Here is a 23,916-nt window from a genome sequence, read left to right as displayed (position 1 = left end):
TAAGAGCAGTAAAAGGAGTAAAGGATAATAAATTGATTGAAAATAAAGAAATATAAACAGTAAATGAAGGTAAGACAAAAGGCATCACTTCTAATAGCTGTATGGCAAGAATTCCTTATCTGCCTTTCTTCAACAAACATTACACACTGAGGGATAACGAGAGAAGTGGAGGGCCCAAACGGAGCAGGACTGTGTTATCGCTTCAGGCCACCAGAGGTCTCCATTGCGCGCTGCACACACTGTTGCGGTCAGCCGGGGAGCTCGACCATTGGCGTGTAAACTGTCAAGCACACAAAGACTGGAATGTTTTTGTTATGCGCTCACATGCTCACTCTTTGATTTTAAAGCACGGTTGTTGCGCTCGGTCGATGCTGGGTCGGGTTTATGAAGCAGGTTCGCCGGATGAGCCCCGCCGTGGTTCGGGATGCGCAGTGCTGCTGACTGGGACTGCTGCAGCGTAAACAAGACGGTCCGAGGCTGCAGCGCCGCTGTCTGTGGCTGAAAACACTACGACACAGTTTCAGCGCCGGTTCACCTGTCTGCTTTAAACCGAGCACGGCTTCATCATGAACCGACCGTGGGTTTTTCAACGACTTCAGTTCTGCAGAAAAGAGGCTGGCCTGGTTTTCTTCTTTTAATTAAAGCCGGACATCTGTCAGCCTGCACATCTGCCGCCTCTGAGCAAATGTTCACCCTGCCGTTTGATTAATCAGATGGACTTTGCTGCCGAGGGAAGTATCAGCTCCCTCTTGATTCTCAGGAAAGATGACTGACAACCAGGAAAGCCCAGACGCGGAGGACACCGCTCCGTCCGGGAGCGCGACCTTGCCGCCTCTCCGGCCGCCGTGCGAGCGACTCCAGTGCCACAAGAGCAGCGTGTGCTCCCGCTCCTACTTCGTGGTGGTCATGGTGTTTTTTCACGTATACATCATAAATGTCATTGCACTGCTGTTTTACGTGCACTACAACAGCGGGCAGGAGGATGCGAGCAGAAGTCGTGACGCTCCGAGCAGCAACCAGCGGCGCCCCGAGCCGGGACCTCCGCCATCGAAGCCAGAGTTTCTGCGTGATGTGTCCTTAACAAGAATCGAGGGGATAAGGGTGAGTAATGCCATGATGCATCCCTCCCGCCCACCCACCCGTTTCTGTCTTAACTCTCTCTCTCACACACAAACATGAAGCAGCACTTAAAATCACTCATCCTTTCAGGTGGGGCATGTGCAGAGGGTGTCACTGGTGCCAGGCAAAGTGCACGAAATGCGCACGCTGAGTATGAAACCTCTGCTGTTCGGTAAGCGCAAAAGAAAAGAACAAAAAACGAAAACCCAAAACACACACAGCATGCATGGAGCAAAAACAAATCTGCAGCGCACCAACATGAGCCTCTAGTGGCCAAACAGGTGTGTTCTTCTGATAAATGTAAACATACCGCCACACACACACACACACACACACACACACACACACACACACACACACACACACACTGGCCCTCCTCTTTGTTATCATCCTCATCACAACCGACCCACACAAACACACAGTCCGGAGTACGTGTGTATGCTCTGATCAATGATGGCTACATGAAATAGGCCATCCAGTCCTGAGGCAACTACTCCATCAACTACACACACCAGACCTAATTAAGGGGTTATAGCTGACTGAAAACCCCAAGTAGTAATGGATCAACACACAGTATTGGGCTCTACTGGTTTTATTTTTACATTAAATGCACGTTTAGATGGTTCATTGTTGGTATTAATGGTTCAGCTCAGCATCAGTATGTCTGCAAAACTGACAACTGATTGAGTGATTGTTTACAGTAGGGCTGCAGCTAACTCATATTGTTAATTTACTGCATTTTTCTCACATTGATAAGTTGAATATTAAAACACTTGCTGAATTGTTTGTGGGTCAGTTGATTCATGGACCACTTACTTCAGCTAAATAAAAACTAGAGTAATTTTCGTTACAGCAAGCTACGACTGGGTAGGAAATCAGAAAATACGATGCATGCACCCAAGAGATTTTCCTCCCTGTTTCTCTGCAGAGATCCCTGACTTTTTGTCGGAGGACGAGTGCCGGGTTGTGATGCAGCTTGCCCAGCTAAAGGGTCTGATGGAGAGCCAGCTGATGGTGCAGGATGGCCAGGAGGAGCTGGCCAAGGAGCTCAACCTCAGCCCAGAGGAGATCTTCAACCTCCTCGATATCAACCAGGATGGACAGTTGCAGCTCCATGAGGTGTATGTCAGTGTGTGGACCGTGAGCACTTGCTGTCGTGTTTGTGACATATAGTAGTCGTTTGGTTCAGAGTTGGTTTAATCACTCTGTTGTTACCATCGTTCTTCTGACAGATACTGACTCACTCTCGCGTGAGGGACGGCATCTGGCTCACACCGGAGAATCTGCGAGAAATCTACGATGGGCTCAAAGCTGACAAGGACGGTAATGGTAAGAAATAAACTTCATTCATGGTTTTAGATGTCTCTTTGCGTAGCTGTTTACTGCTGTGAAAATATTAATTATTTGTGTGACATGTTTGTAGCTCACGTATATATTTTATATTTGTACATAAATTGTATGTAAAATTTGAGTTTGTTTTTATGAAACATGCCTCCTCTAAACATGCCTCCACCTGGTGGGTTTTTAGGCGAAAAAATGGGCATGAGCAATTCTCCTTTTTTTTGTTTTGTCTGTACATATTTCAACTTGTCTGTTTGTATATCATGTTCACAAGGCAGTTGATATAAATATCAAAAATAAAGGTTAATATGTTTTAGAATTTATTTCTATTAAATGTAAGTTAAACATTATTTACTCTAGGCACTGAATGTTTTTTTCTCCTTTGTCTGAGGCCCCTAGTGGCAAGGAGGCATGTGCACAGATTGCATGTGCCCCTGTTACTGCTGGTGCATTTTCAGTCCCATGTATACACTGGAATGTAAAGTGCACATTAGTGATACCACTCATAAATATGAATGTAAAAAAATATTTACAGGATATCGAATACATCTTGAGCTGATATCAGCCACATTCTAAACATGTAATGGGAATGGATGAGGTATCAGTGTATAAAGGGCTGCAGGGTTTTGGTTTTATTTCTTGTTTTTACACAAATCTAAAGTATATATACAGATTACACGATTAATATCAGGTACTAGAAATAACCATATTTTCCTAATCTATGTTACTGGGGATAAAAACTGGGCTGTCTTAAATATATTGTATATGGTTACTATAATTAGAGAAAGAGTATGAAAAGTGTCAGAATTATATTTAATTTCTCATATTTTGACAGGTTTGCTGAGTCTGGAGGAGTTCAGGGTCCTGAGCAACGATGCCTTCCAGCGCTTCCTGATGCAGCAAGGGGTGAAGAGGAGTCAGCTGGTGAGGAACAGCAGACACACCTGGCTGTATCAAGGCAAAGGAGCACACCGGGTCCTCCAAGACATCAAGGCGAGGTAAGCAGGTCAAACCAAGTTCTGTTATTGCCGCAGTATAGTAACAACTGTGATGTAACAAAAGGATGATTTTACCATAAGAGTAAAAAGGTTTCATGAACAATGTTTCTTTCCACACAACTTTTTTCTGTACATTTCTATAACAAAGGGTGACTCGCCTCACACGGCTCCCACCCACATTAGTGGACCTCAGTGAGCCGCTCCAGGTGGTCCGCTATGAGGAGGGAGGACACTACCACGCCCACCACGACAGCGGGCCTGTGTATCCTGAAACAGCCTGCACACACACACGCATCGCAGCCAACACCTCCACTCCCTTTGAGACGTCTTGCCGGTAAGATCAACAACACGACTAAAGCGGCATTCCCTCGATAAAAATGTTCGTGAATGCTCAGATCTGATCATCCGTCCTGTGTGATTACTAAACTGCGCATTGACACTCCATTGTGACAGCTGGCATGTTAGTTTGTGTGACCCGGAACAAAATGTGTGCTTGCCACTTTAGTGTTTATAAGTGTATGTGTTCGTGTGCACCATACGTGTGTGTCAATTTAAATCTGTGTTGCACACCTAGGTACATCACAGTTCTCTTCTACCTGAACTCTGTTGAGGGGGGTGGGGAGACCGCATTCCCTGTGGCAGACAACAGGACCTATGATGAAGTGGTGCGTAATTGTGTGTGGGTCTGGAAATGTGTACGGAGAGCTGTGCAAAAGTACTGTGTACATACTGTGCATGTCTTTCACATCTGTGTTAACTCACTTGTTTGTCAGTTAGTGCATGGGCCTGACATCAAGCAGAAACACTGAATTTGACTGTGGTTTCTTTTTAGTCTCTCATACAGAATAATGTCGATCTTTTGGACACCAGAAGGAACTGTAACAAGAGTAACCTGAGGGTAAAGCCGACCAAAGGGACAGCTGTTTTCTGGTACAACTACCTGTCTGATGGAAGAGGTAGGATTCATATTTAAAATGTTTATGTCAAAAATAAGGGTGGGCGATTTAATAAAGTGATTAATATTGAAGGTGTCAGCAATCTATTTTTCAGGCAAATCGTTGTGATTGTGGTATTCAGTGTCTTCTTACTTCTGTTTCCAACCTTCACATTACTTCATTGATTACTTCATCCTTTATATCAACAAGGCAGTGGGAGCACTCCAGTAGCTCAGTTGGTATAGCATGCATCCCATGTACAGAGGCCTTGTCCCCGGGTTCAAGTCTGACCTTACCTTTTTGAGTGTTACAGCCCTCTCAAAGTGACTCGTTTTAATGTCAGAAATTGAGACATTCGGTCTGATAACATTAAAGCTAAAAGTTAGCAGCACCATGCTAACTTGCTCATAAAAACCAAGCTATCAAACTAATGTTTATGAGGTATTGTGTTTATTATAGTTCCTTCTCCACTTTAATTTCGAATGTTGGCATACACACACAAAACACAGCTGAGGCTGATGGGAATGTCAGTACTTAAATGATTTGGTCATATGGTATCACTTGAATAAATGTCAGAAGATCAACAAAGTGATTTGGATATACTACACCGAAACCCATGGATGTTTGCATATGATTTTGTGACAGTCAATCTAGAAGTTGTTCCGACATGTTCATACTTAATCATGGCTTTAAATGGAAGTCAGCCAAGGTTATTCAAATACATCCTCTGGGAAGGATAATTGTATGTTCAGATTTTCATCTGAATCAATCCAATTGGCGCAGAAATATTTCAGAAATAGCAGTTGTCAGTTTTTATTTAAGTTCAGTTCATCTTGGCATTTGACATAATTTAACATGTTATTTTCATGTTTTTGTAGCACAGCTTAGGCAGAGATTCAAATTAAAAGTATAAAATGCAGTGGAATTGTTGAGATTCATTACAAATTTGGGCAGTAAAGATTTAAGGTACTCTAGAAAGACAACAAATGCAGTGATTGAAAACGTTCATTTAAGACTGATTCAGTTTATAAATTAAACTAATAAGCAAATAAATTTGGATGATATATAAAACTGCTCACCCCGCGACCCTGCAGAGGATTAAGCGGCGTACATATAATGTGTACAGATGATGGATGGATGGATGGATAAAACTGCTCAAGCAACACATTTTTCTTGTTGATGCAGTGTGTTTAATAGCCACATCAGTAGTGTGAGCCCTTTAGAGAAAGAAATATTCTGATTTTGTTTTTCCTCAATAGGTTGGGTGGGCGAGCAGGATGAATACGCTCTGCATGGGGGCTGCATGGTCACCCACGGCACTAAGTGGGTCGCAAATAAATGGATCAACATTGATCCGGATTACCAGCGGCAGGCTCGCTACCAGCAGCTGGTTTCACAGCAGCCAGAGGAAGAGGATGATGATGAAGGTGTGATTGTGAACCCAGACACACAAAGTTCTGATATCCATCAAGACTTGTAGCTCATAAACCAAATTCATAAAAAAAATAAATAAAAAAAAAACAACAAAAAAAAAGAAAACAAAAATCTACCTAGCCTTCCTCAGACCCGTGCACAACTTCTTTGGCAACGTCCTCTGTGACTGGTATGTAGAGACAAGATTTATTCAGGGAACGAGGTCACAGTGGGTTTATGCAACTGTAAAGAGATGCTTTTGTTAATTATTGCTCGGATATTGTTATCCTGTTATTTTTTAATCTGCTGTAATTTCCCATTTTAGGAATGTTGCACAAGAAACTCAGTAAAAATCCCTTTGCATGCTTTAGCTTCACAGGTTTTGCTGTTGCTATGCGCAAAAAAAAAAATTGCACTTGAAAATTGAAATGGCTCCTGTAAACATTTCAATGTCCTACCTTGTTATTGCTGCCATGACCAAAAAAGGCTCACACACCGTCAGTGTGATGCATGTTGCCTTGAGTTTGTTCCTGGATTTAAGAATTCCTTTATGCCAGATTCTTATTGAAATGTCTTGTTTGGATGTTTTATGAACGATTTATTTATTCATTTATATTATTTCCTTAAAATGCACTGTTTCACTCCCACACTTAATAAAATCAAATTCAACCTATGTGTGCTCAATGTAATTCTTCTGCTCAAAAACATGTATAAATATCAGTACAACGCAATAACAATATGAAAGGGACACATTCAAATATTTAATCAGTAATTCACATGAAATATTAATATTATGCTCAGCTCGCAGCCTCGAACATTTTATCAAGTAGACGTTGAGATGATGTTTTTCATCCTCAGTACTGAATTCCGTCTTTGGTGGAAGTCCTTAAAGTTTCGTGCTGTTGTATGTGTCCTGAAATCAATCAGTCATTTAGTTAAAATTACAGTGATTAAGTGTTTTTAGTGAGTATTTCTACATCTTCATGCTTTGGTTGGATTGTTCAATTCTGGTAACTGCTAACAGCATCACTGCAGCTAACAATGTTGTGTCAACTTACCCCTGAACATAAATTGTGTGTACTCACCATTGAAGGTTCGTATCTGGGGAACGATGTGGCTCCTTGATGGTTCAGACAGTAGAGTACAGCATCGTGAACGGAGGCAAAGAGACTCCTCTTTGTAATCGACTCAGAGAAGAAGTCACCACGCTCTAGTTGTTCCACCACAGAGGCTGAAGAGATAACGGGAACCATGATGAAGCCTGTTCATGTAGTACAGCCTCAAGGAGGAGGAGGAAGGGAGAGTGTATTCACTTACCTTGGCAACCAGCCAGGTAGATATCCACATCAATCTCACTGAAGTCCTGGAAAATCTGTCAATATAATGAATACAGAATATTTCTACTCAGCAAAAGTTAACAGTGGTCCAAACTTTAAAAAAAAACCTGTTTCCATATTTGTCTCACAATTTGTCCTTAGACAAAAATAAAAATTGCTGTTAATATTGTAAAGGGTATTTGCTAAACTCTTTCTGTAAAAAGTGAGTGATCTGAAAGTAAAACGCTCCTCCTTAAAGCTTTCAAAACAAGGAAGTGTGTATGAATTTAAAAAACATTCAGTGGTCTTTCTTATTGCTCCCTTTGGTACTTACATTTTTCACAGTCTTGATAGCCACAGTGTCAATGAAGTTGGCTGTGGAGAGGTCAATGATGATGGAGTGAATGTCCCAGGTCCACTTCCCCAGTGATCCGAGAGAGACCCGCTCCAGGTCGTGACTCAGCGTGTCATCACTACTGGACCCCAGAGTGGTGGTGTCCCCGTCTTGCAGCTCAGACATCCACCCTAAACTGGTGCAATCTGGATCTCCTCCTTTCAGGTACTCCCACCTACAAGGACCGTCTGGTGTTCGTGGAGTGACTGGGATGACAAACACTGTTCCGTTCTCCCTCTCAGTCCAGCCCTGCTCCTCATTGTCTGTAATGGCCCCGTCCATGCACGTGTCTGCCCAGCGGCCGGCATCCTCCTCCACAGAGAGCACAGGCGCTCCAGACTGCCGTTTCGCTGCCCCCTGTGCCCGTCTCTGCAGTGTGGCGAGAGAAAGATACAAACCTCCATCCATCCATCCATCCATCATCTGTACATATTCTATGTACACCGCTTAATCCTCTGCAGGGTCGCGGAAGATACAAACCTCTGTCAAGTTTTTAAGTCTACAGCATGGTGACTTGTCCTGTGTGACTTTAGCCCTCTGATTACTGTGACTCACAAGATTTTGATGTTGTGTTTTTTTTAATCACCTAGAAGGTAAGATAACCAATGGGCCAAACACACAAAACATTGTAGTCCTAAAATAATTCATGTGTCTGAGCTTATGTAATACACTGGCAGCACATTACCTCTCTCTTGGCTTGCCTTTTTGCTCGTCTCTCGGCCCTTCGCTCTCTACGTCTCTGTTTGGCCTCCTGCCTCCTCTTATAGATGATCATTTTACTGATGTCAAGCCCACTCTGCAAACACAATTACAAGAAAAATAAGAAGCAATTTGTATCTTACAAAACTATAACAAATGGAATGAAATCAAGAAAGAACTTGTGAAATACAAAAATAGGTGTCTAGTTTATAAGATTATGTAATGCTTAGCTCCTCCTCCTCCTGACTGCTTTCATCCACTCCAAATCTACTGCTAACAGGGCTATTAGAGGTTGCAGCTAGGGGCATTGCACAGTCCTACTCAGAATAGCTGCATTCAGCCCCCATGTCAACACTGATGCTATTTTGTTCCAGCTATATCATCTGATCATGGATTTTAACCTCTGATATTATTTTGCTGTATTATATAAATTAATTCATTCTAGGATGCCCAATATCAGGCGAAGGGACTGCTCATGACAACTAAACGTTTAGCTAACTCGGAAGCATTGATCATTGATTAATGTCCACTGTCCCCTTTCAAAAACAAAGAATCAAAGTAATAAAGACAATTCTTAGACTTCAGAGTGAGAATTGATGAGACTTGAAACAACGGACAAATAAATCAGCAAATATTTTGGTAATCGATTCATTTTTTCAGTTTGTTAATGCAATAATAACAATAACAAAATGACAATAATGTTATACATAGAATTGACAACAGACTGGCATTTTGTTGAAGAAAAAAGCTTATAAATAATAATCAGATGATTCAATACTAAATATGTAATAATGAGACACAGTCCTTGAATAGATAGTATCATGAGGAAAGACGACAAACCTTTTCTTTCAGAGCTTCAAGGTAGAGCTCAGCATTGGCGAAATACACTGTGGCAGAAGAGCGAAATATAGTAACACCTGGAATCTCCCTTGCCTGCCAAATAGCAAAAGATCAACTTATTTTGCCGCGAAAGTAGAAAAGCTTTTATTTATAGCTTTCCATCTTTCTGTTTTACCTCTTTGTGTGTCTCTATATCCACATACAGTTCTGTACCTGGAACATTTCCCAGAACAGAATATGTTGGCCTAAATGGAATTGAAAAGAAAACACAAAATTATATGAGCAATATGTTTGTGTTCAGCATTTGGTCTATTTCAGCACAGCTATTCGAGTGTGCAATATTCAACAGAATGATGAGGGGTGTTACATCTGAGTTCTGAAGATAACGGTGAGCAGAGCGAAGATGATCGATGCTGCCAGACCCAGATCCAGATTGAACAGCAGTGTTGACACCCAAGTGACCAACCACACCACCTGGTGGGAGTCAGCGTGACATGACTTTGCGTGACAGTGAAAAGGAGAATGGATAAGGAAACACTTCAGACTCAACACCACAGCAATAAGCGACCTCTCACCAGATCAATTTTGCTTCTTTTCCACAGTGTAACAATATCTGAGTACTGCTTGAACATGCCCTTCAGATTTACAAAGACAATCGCTGCAAGGATAGCCTAAAAGAAGGACATAAGTGGAAACAAGTTAAATAAAAAATTCGACTACATTACACAAAAAATGTTAAGCACTAAATCAGTTAACAGTGAGGACAAATTGTAGAGCAACAGAACCTTCGGCAGCTCCTGGAACAAAGGTCCAAGCTTCAGTATAGTCACCAACACAACCAGAGCTGAGGCCACACCTGCCATCTACAAGAACGACACAAAGTTTGTTTCTAATGTTCTTGAACAATTTATATTAACAGTTAACATATTAGTTCTTTAGCAGAGATGGATGAAGTAGGAGAAAGGGTTGCAGTAATATACAATTTTCAACACAAACTGTGGTATTAAAACTGATGATTATCATAAGGTGTACATTTGCTTATCCAAAGTGTTGAATTCCACTATATTACAATTAATAATCCAGCTTTGTGTTTGTCAGGACAAAATATTTTGTGAAATTATAATAAAGCATTTGTTCAACCACAAAAAAGTGACAAGAAAAAATATCTGCAGTAGTTAAGATCTCTGTCTGTCTGGCAGCACTCTTTTCTTCTTTTATAGACCACCGCTGCATAATCTTGTCATAATCTGCAATGTGAGTAAATGTCAGATGCCCAACATGGTTTGTGGTGATGACCTAATACTTCACAGTCCTCCCAAACATAAAAACTCCACACATGACTGCCTTTGCAGCCAGCCATCATAAACGTCCACTCTCCATCAGTGTCCCCTGATGCAGTCATAGAGCCTCAGCTTGCAAATGACTATGACAGGTGGAAGGAGAAATAGTTCCAGCAAGCGGTTATCATTTAGACTAGATCCTGGTGATAAGGTAGTAGCTTTCTACTGTGATCCTTGTTAATGATTCAATATACATCTACTCTAGATTACTGAGTTGAAATATTCATCTTTTAATATGAAAACTGATCCTTGAACGATTTCCCCATCACTAATGTAACCTTTTGTGTGGATTTTTTATTTGTAGATTTGTGTGCTTATAAATGTGAAGTTAGAAACTACAGTACATGTTCTATCAGTTTGAGCATGGTTCGAGGTGAGGTGATTACATTTGTTAGGTCAGGTTGTTGAGGTCATTATGTTATGTCAGGTCATATATTATTCAACATAATTTCTTTCTTACTACACCTCAATCATCCTTAACTAGGTCGCACTCATTACACATTTACAGTACAGCTACTGCACATCTGCAGAACAAAATTAGAATGATTCTGACTGTAATGCTGACTGTATTTATTTGTCATGTTGTTTTTGTAATGCTGTCACTTCTGTTGCTCACTCACTTGTGTTTTTCCTCCAGTTGTCTCTTGGATGAGACTTCGAGACATTGAGGGGCAGACAGAGTAGCACTGGAAGAAGCCTCCCACTGTATTACTGAGACCCAGCGCGACCAGCTCCTGCAGCCGGGTGAACAAGATATACAAAGAGAAAGCAGTGATAGAATGTATCTAAGTACATTTATTCAATTATGCACAATTATGAGGTAGATGTACATCATTTTAGATTTTCTGCTACATTATACTTCCATTCCATTATATTTTATTGGCAAATATTGTATTTTTTTTTATACCACTACATTTATTTGACAACTTTGGTTATGAGTTGCTTTGCAAATTACAGCTGCATCACGGCCAAGATCTTTGAATAATACACAACAAACACAACGATGCCGATATATCTGATATATATCAGATCATACATCCAAGTCAACTCATTATATCAGTCAACAGATACAGTATATATCAGTCTTGTACGCTGATACTTAAGTACATTTATGCATTACCCAGCAATGCTAACAACAACAGAGCAACTGTTATAAATGAGCATCAAACTAGTCATGAAGCATCAATTATGCAAATGTATGACCTCATAACATGTTGTGTGATTTCACAGAATTAAAGGAGCGACTACTAGGTACTACTGAGGTAAAGGAAAACAGGCTGTGATAATGACTGTATGATAACAGTATCTAGAGGACTAAACAGGTGTTTGATGAGAGTTGTGGTTTACCTGGTTACTGTCCACCTTGTATCCATGTTTCAGTGCAAACGTTTTGCCTAGTGAAATTGATATGGCATAGCCAACAATGGCCAATGCAAAAGCATCACCAATAACTTCTCCAAACAGACTCACATCTGGCACACTGGGAGAACTGAGACTGTTGCACAGGTGGAGGACAGGAAGATAAGATGTAAGTACTTAACAAGCCGGGAATGTGACTCAACAAATAATTGTAGCTGTATAATTTGAATCCAAACACTTACCCACTTGGAATTTCTCCAACAACTGAAATCGTGTAGTTGCCGTTCAAGTGTGAATAGGATGAGATCAGTGTCCCCGCCACAATCTAAAGCCATGACAGAAAACATATAGATAGTAAACACACACAAAGAAGCCACACACCCTCAATCATTAAATAACCTGGTCAATAATATGCTAGATGTGAATCTAATCATTAACCATATATATCTCCTGTTTTTGCTGTGAACTGCACAAAAACCAGAGGCCCTGGCACTGCTGCTGACTCAGCTGCATGGTTCCACAGCTTTTTTTTAGTGTTGCAACATCAGCAGCAGCAGCAGCAGCACAGAGGTGATAACATAATAAGAGCCAGAGAGTGTGTCCTCATGTAAACTAACTGTGATGAGCTCCACTGGGATGGGCACTGGCAGTTTTGGTCGCAGAAAAGAGTTGAACTCCTTGGCTGCAATCAGGAACACCATGGACACAGCGCTGACCACCAGTGTGGGAAGATGAGTGTGTGGCAGCAAGGAGCAAACATCCTTCAGAGTCTGAAAATGGAGAGAAGTGAGGCATGAGGCATGACAAATAAAAACATACATGCTTGGCTACACACACCTAATGGTATTAGTCAACTCTTTTGTAGTGCTATACAGTCTGCGATTGTTGTAAATGAATGGTGTGTGTTCTTGTGTAATTATGTTGGTTTTTGACCTGGTTAAAATAAAGGTTAAATAAAAATGGTAAAGAATACACATCAAACTCTTTAATAATGTAATTCTCATCGCTTTAACAAGAGCATACAGATTAGTATGGTTGTATCAACAAAAACACAATGACAACATACTTGAATATACTCACATACACCAGTGACAAGGGACCACTGAATCGTGTTGGCGAAACTCCAAAGATGTACTTCAGTTGTGCCACCACCGCATGGGCTGCAGCAGCCGTTGTGTAAGCGCGCACCAGAGGCTCAGACAAGTACGTTCCCACAAATCCAAACTTTACCAAACCCAACACCACCTACGCAAACAATTATTAATGTACATATGAGTTCTGGCTTTAACATAAAAATAAGATATTATCATTTCCATGATATGTTTAGACCTGAATCAGTCCTCCGAGGACAGTCGTAGCAGCCGCCACTTGCACCCTGTATGAGTCCCGGGCTGTTATGTCCACCTCTGTTGTGATGTTGGTCCCATTTGTTTTGAGAAAATCCACGTCTGGAGCCAGTCTCTCTGTCACACTACCCACCATGATGCTGAGTACAGTGAACGTACCTGAGTACAATACAAAACAGCAACAAATGATATTACGGATGTGATAAGGGCCATGAAGCAGTATCTCTCTCTTTACTTACCGATGGATATATGACGTGACGTTCCAAAAAAGATGTAGATGAATGCTGGATAGAGTGATGTGTAGAGCCCAAATACAGGAGGTAAGGAAGCCAACAATGCATATGCCATACCTGAAAACAAACGTTTTGTTCAACTTCTCTAATAGTTTCATGACACTGTACTATTTTTGCTGTGGTTTTATTAGCAAATATTCTCCAAGGATACTACATATTTGCAGCATTATAGTTTACATTTTTGTACTTTGCAGTCAACTGATCATATCCACTCAACATATATTGACTATGGGAATTTCACTGTGTGTTTTTCTGCAATTGTGATGATATTCACTGGACCATGGCAGACTGTTTTCTTACCCTGTGGCAGGTGCATTATGCCCACACTGATGCCGGCGATGAGGTCAGGCATGCCGTAGTCCCAGACTGAGTACTTGGGAAGCCAGTACAACACAGGCAAGCTGCTCATCACACTATGTTTCAGTCTGGGTACTGTGCATCTGGAAGGGATTTAGAGGACACACAGAGACAAAAGTTGTTGTTTTTTTTTTTTTTTTACAGGCTTTTTAAAAAAAAACAAACAAAAAAAAACATAAAGTTCCCCTTACCTGAAGGAGTCTTTGAGACGTTGGGTGAGAGAAGGGTGAGTTTCAGAGTATGCTTTTCTCTGCGTTACCTCCTCCAATCTCTGCTCATCCAGCACTTCCCGCTCCACTCTGTATTTCCCAAATCTTCGAGTGGAATCCATTTTTTTTTTCCAAGGAGATTTATTCCAGAGACTCTTTCTACGTTTCCCACACGCTGTCCACCAAACTGTTGTACTGTCACAAGAACAGCTGTATCTGAATATGTACATCACAGTGCCTAATAATGGTTAACTACAGTCAGGATGTTGTGGGCAGAGCCTCTTCATGACAACGATGGCAGACCGGAAGAAAGAAAGGATGTAATAATGTAATAACATTGTTGAATTTCAATGGATGTCTGACAGGTGTGTTTCCAGACTTCCATTTTTTCCATTCACTTGCAAAAATGGAGCTAATGAGCCATGACATGTCACCTGAAGCTCAAATTACACTGGTCAAGAGAGACCCTACATAGGCTACTTCTCAGCAAAATACTTGAAAATTAAAGATGCAAATGTGGATTTCCAACTCAAAAAGTAAAGCTTTAGTTTACAAACTTTGTTACTGTTGGTGCAACAGTTTCGAGAATTTGGATTTTGAGAATCAAACTTTGCAGGCAAGGTCTCATTTTAGACACGTGGACATGCAGTAGACTGGGCCTTTAAAAAAGTGCTGCCATGAAATCTGAAGCTAGGAGCAATGTAACATGTAGGTCATCCTGAATTGCATGCATGTGACCGGGGCAAACAAACTGGAACAGAGAATTACCCCAAACAAAGTATAACGTGATGCCAAACAGTCGAGTTAGGAATGTCAAAATAATTCGCAAATAATCCTCACTGTCATGGCTTGAAAACCCACTCTCTCCTGATCACTCAAACCTCTCTGACCCACTAGCTGTGTGCCAAAACACTGTCTATTTTTGGGTTAGTAGCTCAGAGGGCCGCAGCAGTGAAGGGGGCACATATCTTTGTTTCTTGCAATCGCTCAGAAGCTCTCTAACCCCCCTGACAGACAAGTTCTAAAACATAAACAACACATGTAGCCTGATGAAAAACGTGGATACTGACTGGACTTCTTAGATCAAAGACAACTGCAGACAAGAGGAACTGACGAGTTTCGTAAAGGCTTCAACAAGGTAATGTAATCCTGTAGAATATGAGCAGCTGTAGTGCACATGTTTTATAGGCGATAACTCAGTTTTGCTAATATTTATTATATCTAAGGTGTCATATTACATTTAAGGAGTGTTAGGAAATCATGTTGTCAAATGGCACTTTGCTAGTTAAAGTTCAACACAAGTTGTGAATAATGTATATGCGCTGCTTTTGCCTGTAATTTAGCATTTTAAGTCTACTTGCTCTTTTACAGATATTATTTTACTCTCATTTAATTCTTTCTTTTTTTAAGATTCTCTAATTATCTGTACTCATTCTGTCCTTGTGTGGCAGCAACATCTGAATATTAATATTATCATGATGATTATTGAAAGGATGTGGTTTTGCATAAATACTGTCAACTTTAATGGTTACAATCTGAACTACATTTATCTACATTTTCTTTGTCAGGACATCTAAGATTAAAGTTGCAACATGTGAGTTTTTGTAGAAAATATTACAAAATAACTGAAAATGCAGTTTTGTTGTTCAAGAGATATTTACTGAAGCTGGCATGCTAACCAGCTAAATGTAGGCAAGAATAGTCATAAGTAGCAGCAAGTAGCAATTACTCTGGTAATATGCTACCAGGTGAACAATTCTTACATGTTGCACCTGTAAGACAATCAGGAGTGGATGCAATTACGCAGCTTTACCAATAACTAAAACTGAGACAAGCATGTGCTTATTAGGATGCTGTTAGGATAATGCTCGCTGATTAAACGTGTGTCTTTTTTTGTTGTTTTTCAGAGATAACCTCCTGACTGGTTGTTCAGAGTGCATAGAACTTTCTGTGTAACTTTGTAAAAAAATATTGGTGCTCAAGAGTCAAAAGCAAAATGGATCTTACAACCAAACATGGGCTGGTGCTCCTCGACCAGCTGAAGAAGATGAGGGAGGTGGAGCATTTAACAGATGTGGTGCTGGTTGCTGAGGGCATCAGCTTTCCCTGTCACCGGGTCGTTTTATCTGCCTTTAGCCCGTACTTCCGTGTTATGTTCACATGCGGCCTGCGTGAGTGCAACAACAGAGAAATAATTCTGCGTGACACCCCTGCAGACAGCCTGGCCCTCCTCTTGAACTACATGTACTGCTCAGATCTTCCACTCACTAACGCCAATGTACAAGGCATTTCTATCGCAGCATTTCTCCTGCAGATGGATGATGTCTTCAATCGCTGTCAGCTGCACATGACAGAGAACATGGACGCGTCCAACTGTCTTGGCGTGTATTACTTTGCCCGTGACCTCGGTGCAGAAGACCTGGCTGACCATGCTCAGCGCTTCTTGAGGCAGAACTTTGTCCAAGTCTGCCAAAATGAGGAGGTGCTGGAGCTGGAGGCCCATCAGCTGGGAAAGCTCCTGAGTTCTGATGATCTTAACATTACTCGAGAAGAGACCATCCTCGATGTGGTCCTCCGCTGGGTGAAACATAGCACTCTGACGGAAGGAGAGGTACGAAGTCTGCACCTTCCAGAGCTCCTGAGGAAGGTCCGTCTGCCACTGATAGACCATGACTATCTAAGAGAGGCAATGAAGAGGAACACAGCCCTGCTGGCAGATGCTGAATGTCTGGAGATGATGAATGAAGCCTTGGACGCTACAGCGATGCATCCCTTAGCAGCACCACGTAAACTGAAGCTGCGGTACGGCATGGAGACCACAGATCTGCTGCTCTGTGTCGGCAACGATGCTGGTGGGATTAGGTCAAGATACGGCAGCTATTCTGAGCGCAGCTTTTGCTACGCTCCATCCACAAGTCGGACCTACTATATCACGTCACCTCGCTATGGAGAGGCTCTTGGGTACGTGTGCGCTGGGGCTGTAACTGAAAACAATGACATCATAGTGGCAGGAGAGTCAAGTGCACGCAGAATGGCCAGACAGAAGAACAAGACTGTAGAGATTTACAGGTAAGAAAGACATCAGGTGACACAATAGATAATTAATATGTGCTTGCCCAAAACAGATGGTACTGATTGCTATCTTGCGTTGCCAGGTACAAAATAGAGGCTCAAGGAACCTGGGAGCACCTGAGGTCAGCAGAGTACCGGGATTCCTATGCTCTAGGATCACTGGGTGACACTCTGTACCTGCTAGGTGGGCAGATGCAGCTGAAGAACCAGTTCCTCATCACTAACTGTGTGGAGCGATGGTCTCTGCAAGGTGGACCCTGGCGCAGTGCAGCACCCCTGCCTCTGCCTTTGGCCTATCACAGCGTGGTCAGAATGAAAGATCGCCTTTTCGTGCTGGGCGGTCGAACCCCACAGGTGACCTTGACTTTTTTTTTTTTTTTCAACCAGTGTTTCATTTGGATCTTGTGAAATCGAGAGCATAAGACTTCATGAACACATTAAATATGGGCTCTAACTATGTCCGTATGTGACTCTGACAGCAACTGCTCTGCTTTGTCATACCCTCCCTCCCCATCTACCATCCAGTCATACCGGTTGGATGATGAGCCCGACCGTCTTAGCAACAGACTCCTGGAGTACGATCCAAACACAAATAAGTGGACAGAGTTATGTCCCATGAAGTACTCCAAGTACCGCTGCAGTGCTGTTGTACTCAATAGCGAAATCTTTGTGATGGGTAAGCTAATTTTTTTCAGTTAACTTGGCAGTTAAGTGGCAAGTTTCAGTGCATATTAATCCACTGTCCAATGTGCTCACGACCTTTTCCCTCTGCAGGAGGGATTGGATGTGAGGGTGTGGATCACGGGCAATCACGCCACTGCCTCGCTGCAGTGGAAATCTACAACCCGGATGGAGATTACTGGAGGGATGGACCTTGTCTTCCATGTGCACAACTCTCACTGCGCACCAATTCTCCTAATGCAGGAGTGGTGGGGGGCAAGATTTATGTGTGTGGATATTACAAAGGAGCAGGTAAATAAAGAAAATAACATCCAGTGAATGAACATGTTTGAGAGATGTTTTACAAATGACTTTATAACTCTTTCTGTTTTATCTCTACCCTTAGATCGTCATGATGACATAACAAAGGACATTCTGGAGTTCGACCCCTGGGAGAAACGGTGGACAGTGGTGGCTCGGCGCGCTCTGATGCATGACAACTACGATGTCTGCTTAGTGGCAAATCTCAACCCACGGGGACTCATGTCCCCACCTGCAGACTTAGTTAACCTGTGACACTCCTGTCAGATCAGATCTAAGTCTGTCAGCGAGAATGAGTGAAGGAAATCAATTATTAATTATTAATGCACTTATTGCTGGGCCAAATGCATTCATATTACAAGCAGAAAAGGTCTTAGTGCCCTGCTGCATGGAAGAGGATCTACAGATAATGATTTGCACATAAGACATAGACAGATAATATGTAAATAAAGTGTTTTTGCTGGTTGTTAAGTTACCATCTGCAGAGAATAATCAACCGAAATTTGCAGCTCCATGGTGCATTGCATTGTCAGCACCAGGAAATGATTTATGGTTATGCGAAGGGCTGTAATTTACGATTGATTTTATTTTCTGGTGGTTATTTTCTCACTTAATCAGTTAGTGCAGGGGTGCCCAAACTTTTTACCTCAGAGGGCAGCAACTGAAACTTAACAGTGAGCTTAAAGCCCACGTCACTCGCTCGCTCTGCCCAATCATGTTATCAATATTTTGAATCCTACTCATTATTATTATGAATTTCATTTCAACTTCATAGAAATGAAACATCTGGTTGGTCAAAGCGAACCCTCAGGCAACACTTCAAGCAGCCCTTGTTTACTGTATGAACTGTTCAATAGTAAGAACATTACATTCATCCCATTTCCCAGAGGCCACAGCGATGTCTTGAGTTTGTTTGTTTGTCTAACAGTCCAAAGCCTTAAGTTATTCAATTTACTGTCATATAGCAATGTGTTTACATGGAAAAATTAGCAACCAGGAGATGTTTGGCATTTTTGGCTTTAAAAAGGATTCAAACAGTTAACTGTTCATCAAATTAGCTGCTGATTAATTTTCTGCCAATCAACTAAGCATTGCGGCTCTAGTTTTGATCATAGACATCTGGATTTGCTAAAACATATACCAAAATGCGCTTTAAGTATTTGATCTGTCATTACAGAATAATTAATAAAGCCTTATAATAACTTATTTGACATTGGCAGACTAGGTACATATACGGTATAAAAAGTTATTTACCTTTATATTGTATAGACCATTTGTGTGTTATGCTCGCTAAAGCAGAATAAAACTGTTTTTTTTTTGCAAATAAATATGCACCTTAACATATCATTAAGCATGTTTACTGTGGTTAGAACACACGAACACACACACACACACACACACACACACACACACACACACACACACACACACACTTCATTCTTGTTAAAGTATACTTGGAGAGTAGACTTAGTCACAAATGTATTAGGTACAGCTGCTGAAAACAAATGTCCAGGACATATGAGGGAGATCATGAAGATTATGATGTTCAGTTTTTTGTTGAAATTGTTTTAACACTTATTCGACCCTCAGTGATAGAAATTGGGTGTACAAACTATAAAAATAACATCCATCAGTGTAACAAGGAACATGGTCTCTATTGGTGACATGAGGAGCATGATGCAAGTTACTATTACTAACACTCACTATAATGACATTTATGATTTATTGATATGCCTTCACAAAATCAGATTTCAACATGGGTTGCAGAAATTCTATGCTAGATAAATTTCCAATTATTACTCGAGATAATTGTGGTTTGTTTGCAAACACTTGTAGTTTATTTTCAATGTAAAGTCAGCAGAAACATAAACAGAACAAGTTTAAAGTTAAAGACAGCCGAGACGCATAACTGTTACAGTATTTTTGTAAGCATAAAAAGCTAAGAAGAGGAAGAATTTTAAATGTGTAATGCTTTGTGGATCATGCTGTTCTTTTTCGTTATTTGTCATTAAAGCTTTTTCACAATCTGCACAACTATTCCACCATAAATGTAAGACAGAAACTGAATAACTCCACAGCTAATAGAACATAGGTCACACCTTATAATAAATATAACAAATACTTTTGACTTCACTCCCAAACTAACAAAATAAATGCTTCGTTGCTCTGAGCCCTAGCCTCTAGAAGCCTATGAAAGAGTCATTCATGTCAAACAACTGCCAGATGCCTTCAGGTTTCACTGGGGTCCCCGTCCTGGATTCCGCTGGGAGCTTCTCTAAGATGGGTTCCATTCCCGCGAGGCACACAGAGCTGTTGCTGTCCTGAGACCAGCAGCTAAGAGGGGTGATGAAACAACCAGAAGCTACGGATTTCCTCTCCCTGCTCACCGGTAGTACACAGTCTGGGCTGACTGCCTTGTCCTGGTTGGTTACTGCGTTCAGATCACGACGCTCACGGAGAGGCATTGACACATTCGGTTGTTTGTCACAGTTCAGGAGAGACTGACTGTTTTCATCCAGGACTGTCTGCTTACTCCTCTGTGAGAGCACCAGTGGGCGCTTTTTGCGCTTCCTATGGCCTCTCACAGTGAACTTCCCCTTTTCTCTGACGCAGCTGATACCTTGAGGGGGGACTTTACCCTGATTGTGCTCAAGATTTTGTGTCATACTTGTAGACTGTGTGTCCTCAAGCTTGTTGTCCTGTAGGATGTTTGAAAATGACTGTTCCAGCCCTGGCGATGTCTGAATGGCACTGTCCATCACTCTCATGGGGCAGGGTTTGACTGACTGCTCTGAAACTAGAGTGCGGAGCAGCTTAAGAGCGTCTTCAAGCATTTTTTTTTCTCTCTCCTGCTCCTCTCTCAGAGACTCCAGACTACCCTTTAAGCTTTGCAGGTTTGAACCAAGTTTTGATGTGACGTCTCCACTCTAAATGATAAAAATCATAGTAATTACTGATCAGAAACATGTATTAGCCACAAAAATCTTCTTTCTCTTGTCTGAATCTGCACTTATTTTTAGCAAAAGCTACATACATACTATTCACCTTTTGAACCATCTCCTCCAATTCAGTCGTCTTCTCCTTCTGGGAATTCACTTTACTCAGCAATGTCTCAAACTGGTGGGAAACATCACTCTGTAGACTGTTGAAATTATTTTGCACTGGGATGGAGGAATATAAAAGATATAAATAAGCACAGTGAAAAACAAATCATTCATCGTATTGCAGTGAAACAAACACAACTTTAAAATCATTAAGAAAAGAGCTCCATCTACTGGTAATAAGAATTGTTTGCTCACTTCATTTTTTTTTTCTCTCTCTTTTTTACTAAATAAACTAGCTCCAAAATCTGGGTTCAATAATTTCAACAACAAATACAAATGAATAAATTAGGAGACTCACATGTTGATGCAAAATTTTCAAATTTTTCAAGGACTATCTGGCAAACAGCAGTATTTCTCTCTGTGCCAGCGACCACTTGTTGGATCTGACAAACAATGCACATTTTTTTACTTACTTTACATTTTACATCTAAAAAAAGAGGAGTCGTATAATGAAAAGGTAACAGAATGGATGCCTATTTTCACTTACACTGTTGAGAGTTTCTCGAAAATGCTGACATTCTTTGGCTAAAATATCACTGTGAGAGCAAAAGGACAGATATTCAAAAGGTGATTAAGTTACTTCATCTACAATCCCACAATAAGTATAAATTCAAATTCATGTTTCAAGTGATAAAGAATAATTAGAGACATACCTGTCAGCTTTTTCTTTTGCCCGTTTCTTGTCCTCCTCAAATTTATCCAGTAATCCGAAACCTTTACTTTTGTCCTTTAAGTCTCCAAACAGGAGAGGTTTTGTGTGATAACTGCTTAAAACCTTTATGTCACTCCCCTAAATAATCCAAAAATAGTGATATTAAGGGATATACACACAAGACATAGTTATTTTTCACATAATTGTGTGATCAATCAAACTGTAAGCAATCATGGTCCTATTCATGCGAAGAGACAAGTGGCCTCCTGAATTACTGCACTTGATCATCATGGCCCTTTCAGTGGACTAAAAAGTATTTAAATAATGTATATGCCTTTAATGTATAGAGACACGGTGACACTCTTCTTGGGATATATAATTTTCGAAAATAAATGTACATAAAGTTAATGAATGAACATATATGTAAGTAGTAATGACATTAAACTAATGGGGTTTGTCTGTGCCCCTGAGTGATTGATTATATTGCTGCTTCTTACCTCTTGTGAACTTTGTTGGGAGGTCCTGGATGACACACTCATATCTTGTGATAAGCCTTGAGAATTTTCAGGCCAAAACTGAGACCCAAAGAAAATCTGAGAGTCTGTAAAACTGGAGTAGCCACTGGTAGCTCCATTCCTGTCGATTGTTTTGCCCCCAGAAGTTTGATGTGTGAAGAAAACACAAAACAGAGGCAGTGTTTGAAGAAATCACGTCAACACACAGAAACACATACAAAATTGGTGTCATAAGTGATATGACATAGTTTTCCTGGTTGAAAACCATTGACAACAGTCTTGGGTAATACTATTTTCAGTTGGAGAGAAGTAGTGGTAAGCTATTCACCTGCTTCCAGTTGGGATGCTCAACATTTCTTTAATGTTCCTCACGTGATTCATTGTGTTTAGTTACCTGTTTCAACGTAAGATGGCAAGTTATGAGCAATTTCAGCAACTATATCTTATCATGCGGATCAATTTAACTCCAGACAGATGTGTTGAGGTCATGCCAATTCGCTCGAGTTGGCTAACTTTAAAGCGAATTTATAAAGTGCTTCAATAGCTAGCTCGGTATTAATTAGCCAACATGAAGTCAATTTAAACTAAATGACCATTAACTTCTCATCTAAAAAAATCAAGTTACCCCTAACCCAAGGCAAGTCATGTAAATAGAACTAAAGGTAGAGTTACTGGGCGTTAATGCTAAAATACATTTTAATTTGGACTCACTGTTAACAGGTTAGCACACTCTGCAGAGACGACGGCGAACACTGGGGTGAGCTCGCGAGTGTTTATCTCCCGCCATGTGATCCTCCAGAGCGACACTAGGCTGCGTTCAGGTGCCGCCGGAAAAGTCCCAAACAACACTAAGAGGGAACAAAACAAAGACCAAGCAAACACTGGAGGGCTTGTCCATATTGAGATTTGATTAATTTATGTATAGGCGCTATAAAATAAATGTATTTTCCCATCCAACTAAGGAGCTGTTAAAAATGTTTTAGTTTGTCATCATGGTAAGGGTCTTGGATTGCACCTGTTGGTGTTCATTTTGTTTCAGTGGTTGGTTGGTTGGTTGGTCAGTATGTTAGTTAGTTGCTTACTTTGTTTTTTTTGTTTTGTTTTGTTTTGTTTTTTAGTTAGCTCCTCAATTGGTGAGTTAGCTGGCTAGCTGCTTGGTTGGTCAGTTAGTTGGTTAGTTAACTAGTTAACATTACTGTTTGTATTGGGTATATATATATATATATATATATATATATATATATATATATATATATATATATATATATATATATATATATATATATATATATATATATATATATATATATTGGCTTGACTTGTGCTTTTCCTGCTGTGACAATTTAATTTGATATAAACAAATTCACATTGCAGTAGCATTCATTTCCGAAAAATGTATGAGTTTTCAATATTTAATGTAATTTCCGATTTTCTATTTTTAAAAAATCTGATTTTCTGTGTTTTATTTTGAAAATATTTTGTCCTTGTTGAAGAGGTTCCAATATCAGATAAATTCTATTTCTAGTTTGAATTCTTCGTCATTTTAATCTTGATTTCCATCAATGATTTTATGTGGAAGTTGTCCGATCAGGCTTTCCGGCACAATAAAACGCCCAGTGTTTTATTTTGAAAA

The 23,916-nt window shown here is 40.6% G+C and overlaps 4 protein-coding genes across 5 annotated transcripts; 2 read left to right on the top strand and 2 right to left on the bottom strand.

The window, feature by feature from the left end:
* The first annotated feature begins 268 nt into the window (after positions 1-268).
* Positions 269-6,479, top strand: p4htm (prolyl 4-hydroxylase, transmembrane (endoplasmic reticulum)). Its single transcript, XM_037099698.1, has 9 exons — positions 269-1,101; positions 1,210-1,291; positions 2,048-2,238; positions 2,352-2,448; positions 3,296-3,458; positions 3,607-3,792; positions 4,033-4,123; positions 4,291-4,414; positions 5,653-6,479. The coding sequence occupies exons 1-9, from the start codon at positions 766-768 to the stop codon at positions 5,871-5,873; spliced, it is 1,491 nt and encodes a 496-aa protein (XP_036955593.1). The 5' UTR covers positions 269-765; the 3' UTR covers positions 5,874-6,479.
* Positions 6,480-6,545: 66 nt separating this feature from the next.
* On the bottom strand, positions 6,546-14,208 carry slc26a6l (solute carrier family 26 member 6, like). Its single transcript, XM_037099695.1, has 19 exons — positions 13,942-14,208; positions 13,694-13,833; positions 13,340-13,450; positions 13,084-13,259; positions 12,835-12,999; positions 12,372-12,524; positions 11,997-12,079; positions 11,743-11,890; positions 11,016-11,129; positions 9,841-9,918; positions 9,631-9,726; positions 9,423-9,529; positions 9,231-9,300; positions 9,056-9,148; positions 8,202-8,312; positions 7,457-7,885; positions 7,124-7,178; positions 6,892-7,037; positions 6,546-6,719 (listed from the first exon to the last, which is right to left on the bottom strand). The coding sequence occupies exons 1-19, from the start codon at positions 14,187-14,189 to the stop codon at positions 6,693-6,695; spliced, it is 2,550 nt and encodes an 849-aa protein (XP_036955590.1). The 5' UTR covers positions 14,190-14,208; the 3' UTR covers positions 6,546-6,692.
* Positions 14,209-14,538: 330 nt separating this feature from the next.
* Positions 14,539-19,359, top strand: kbtbd12 (kelch repeat and BTB (POZ) domain containing 12). Its single transcript, XM_037099697.1, has 6 exons — positions 14,539-15,097; positions 15,867-17,028; positions 17,115-17,385; positions 17,557-17,707; positions 17,806-18,003; positions 18,098-19,359. Exons 2-6 carry the CDS (start codon positions 15,956-15,958, stop codon positions 18,265-18,267), a joined length of 1,863 nt encoding a protein of 620 aa, XP_036955592.1. The 5' UTR covers positions 14,539-15,097; positions 15,867-15,955; the 3' UTR covers positions 18,268-19,359.
* Positions 19,360-19,827: 468 nt separating this feature from the next.
* Positions 19,828-23,117, bottom strand: LOC119020420 (interactor of HORMAD1 protein 1). 2 transcript variants are annotated; one of them, XM_037099699.1, is made up of 8 exons: positions 22,995-23,089; positions 22,612-22,677; positions 22,266-22,404; positions 21,770-21,906; positions 21,604-21,652; positions 21,415-21,499; positions 21,058-21,173; positions 19,828-20,939 (listed from the first exon to the last, which is right to left on the bottom strand). In XM_037099699.1, the coding sequence occupies exons 2-8, from the start codon at positions 22,662-22,664 to the stop codon at positions 20,193-20,195; spliced, it is 1,326 nt and encodes a 441-aa protein (XP_036955594.1). In that variant the 5' UTR covers positions 22,665-22,677; positions 22,995-23,089; the 3' UTR covers positions 19,828-20,192. The 2 variants fall into 2 exon arrangements, with proteins under 2 accessions (XP_036955594.1, XP_036955595.1); XM_037099700.1 differs by lacking the exon at positions 22,612-22,677 and having other exon boundaries at positions 22,995-23,117.
* Between the last annotated feature and the right edge of the window lie 799 nt (positions 23,118-23,916).

Source organism: Acanthopagrus latus, chromosome 6, assembly GCF_904848185.1.
Source record: "Acanthopagrus latus isolate v.2019 chromosome 6, fAcaLat1.1, whole genome shotgun sequence".
Classification (NCBI taxonomy): domain Eukaryota; kingdom Metazoa; phylum Chordata; class Actinopteri; order Spariformes; family Sparidae; genus Acanthopagrus; species Acanthopagrus latus.
Note: the sequence above shows the minus strand (reverse complement) of the source record. Positions and strands in the feature narration are given on the sequence as shown.

What these genes read in the sequence shown, in the direction of transcription:
- p4htm (XM_037099698.1), top strand. Translation starts at nt 766, where the DNA reads ATGACTGACAACCAGGAAAGCCCAGACGCGGAGGACACCGCTCCGTCC. An exon ending in TATGAAACCTCTGCTGTTCG is followed by an intron (nt 1,292 to 2,047) that starts GTAAGCGCAAAA and finishes GTTTCTCTGCAG; the next exon opens with AGATCCCTGACTTTTTGTCG. An exon ending in CCCTTTGAGACGTCTTGCCG is followed by an intron (nt 3,793 to 4,032) that starts GTAAGATCAACA and finishes TTGCACACCTAG; the next exon opens with GTACATCACAGTTCTCTTCT.
- slc26a6l (XM_037099695.1), bottom strand. Translation starts at nt 14,189, where the DNA reads ATGTACATATTCAGATACAGCTGTTCTTGTGACAGTACAACAGTTTGG. An exon ending in TCCTCGGAGGACTGATTCAG is followed by an intron (nt 13,000 to 13,083) that starts GTCTAAACATAT and finishes TTGTTTGCGTAG; the next exon opens with GTGGTGTTGGGTTTGGTAAA. An exon ending in AAAGAAGCAAAATTGATCTG is followed by an intron (nt 9,530 to 9,630) that starts GTGAGAGGTCGC and finishes GACTCCCACCAG; the next exon opens with GTGGTGTGGTTGGTCACTTG.
- kbtbd12 (XM_037099697.1), top strand. Translation starts at nt 15,956, where the DNA reads ATGGATCTTACAACCAAACATGGGCTGGTGCTCCTCGACCAGCTGAAG. An exon ending in TGGGCGGTCGAACCCCACAG is followed by an intron (nt 17,386 to 17,556) that starts GTGACCTTGACT and finishes TCTACCATCCAG; the next exon opens with TCATACCGGTTGGATGATGA. An exon ending in TGGATATTACAAAGGAGCAG is followed by an intron (nt 18,004 to 18,097) that starts GTAAATAAAGAA and finishes CTCTACCCTTAG; the next exon opens with ATCGTCATGATGACATAACA.
- LOC119020420 (XM_037099699.1), bottom strand. Translation starts at nt 22,664, where the DNA reads ATGAATCACGTGAGGAACATTAAAGAAATGTTGAGCATCCCAACTGGA. An exon ending in AGCATCCCAACTGGAAGCAG is followed by an intron (nt 22,405 to 22,611) that starts GTGAATAGCTTA and finishes AACAATCGACAG; the next exon opens with GAATGGAGCTACCAGTGGCT. An exon ending in TGAAAATTTTGCATCAACAT is followed by an intron (nt 21,174 to 21,414) that starts GTGAGTCTCCTA and finishes CCTCCATCCCAG; the next exon opens with TGCAAAATAATTTCAACAGT.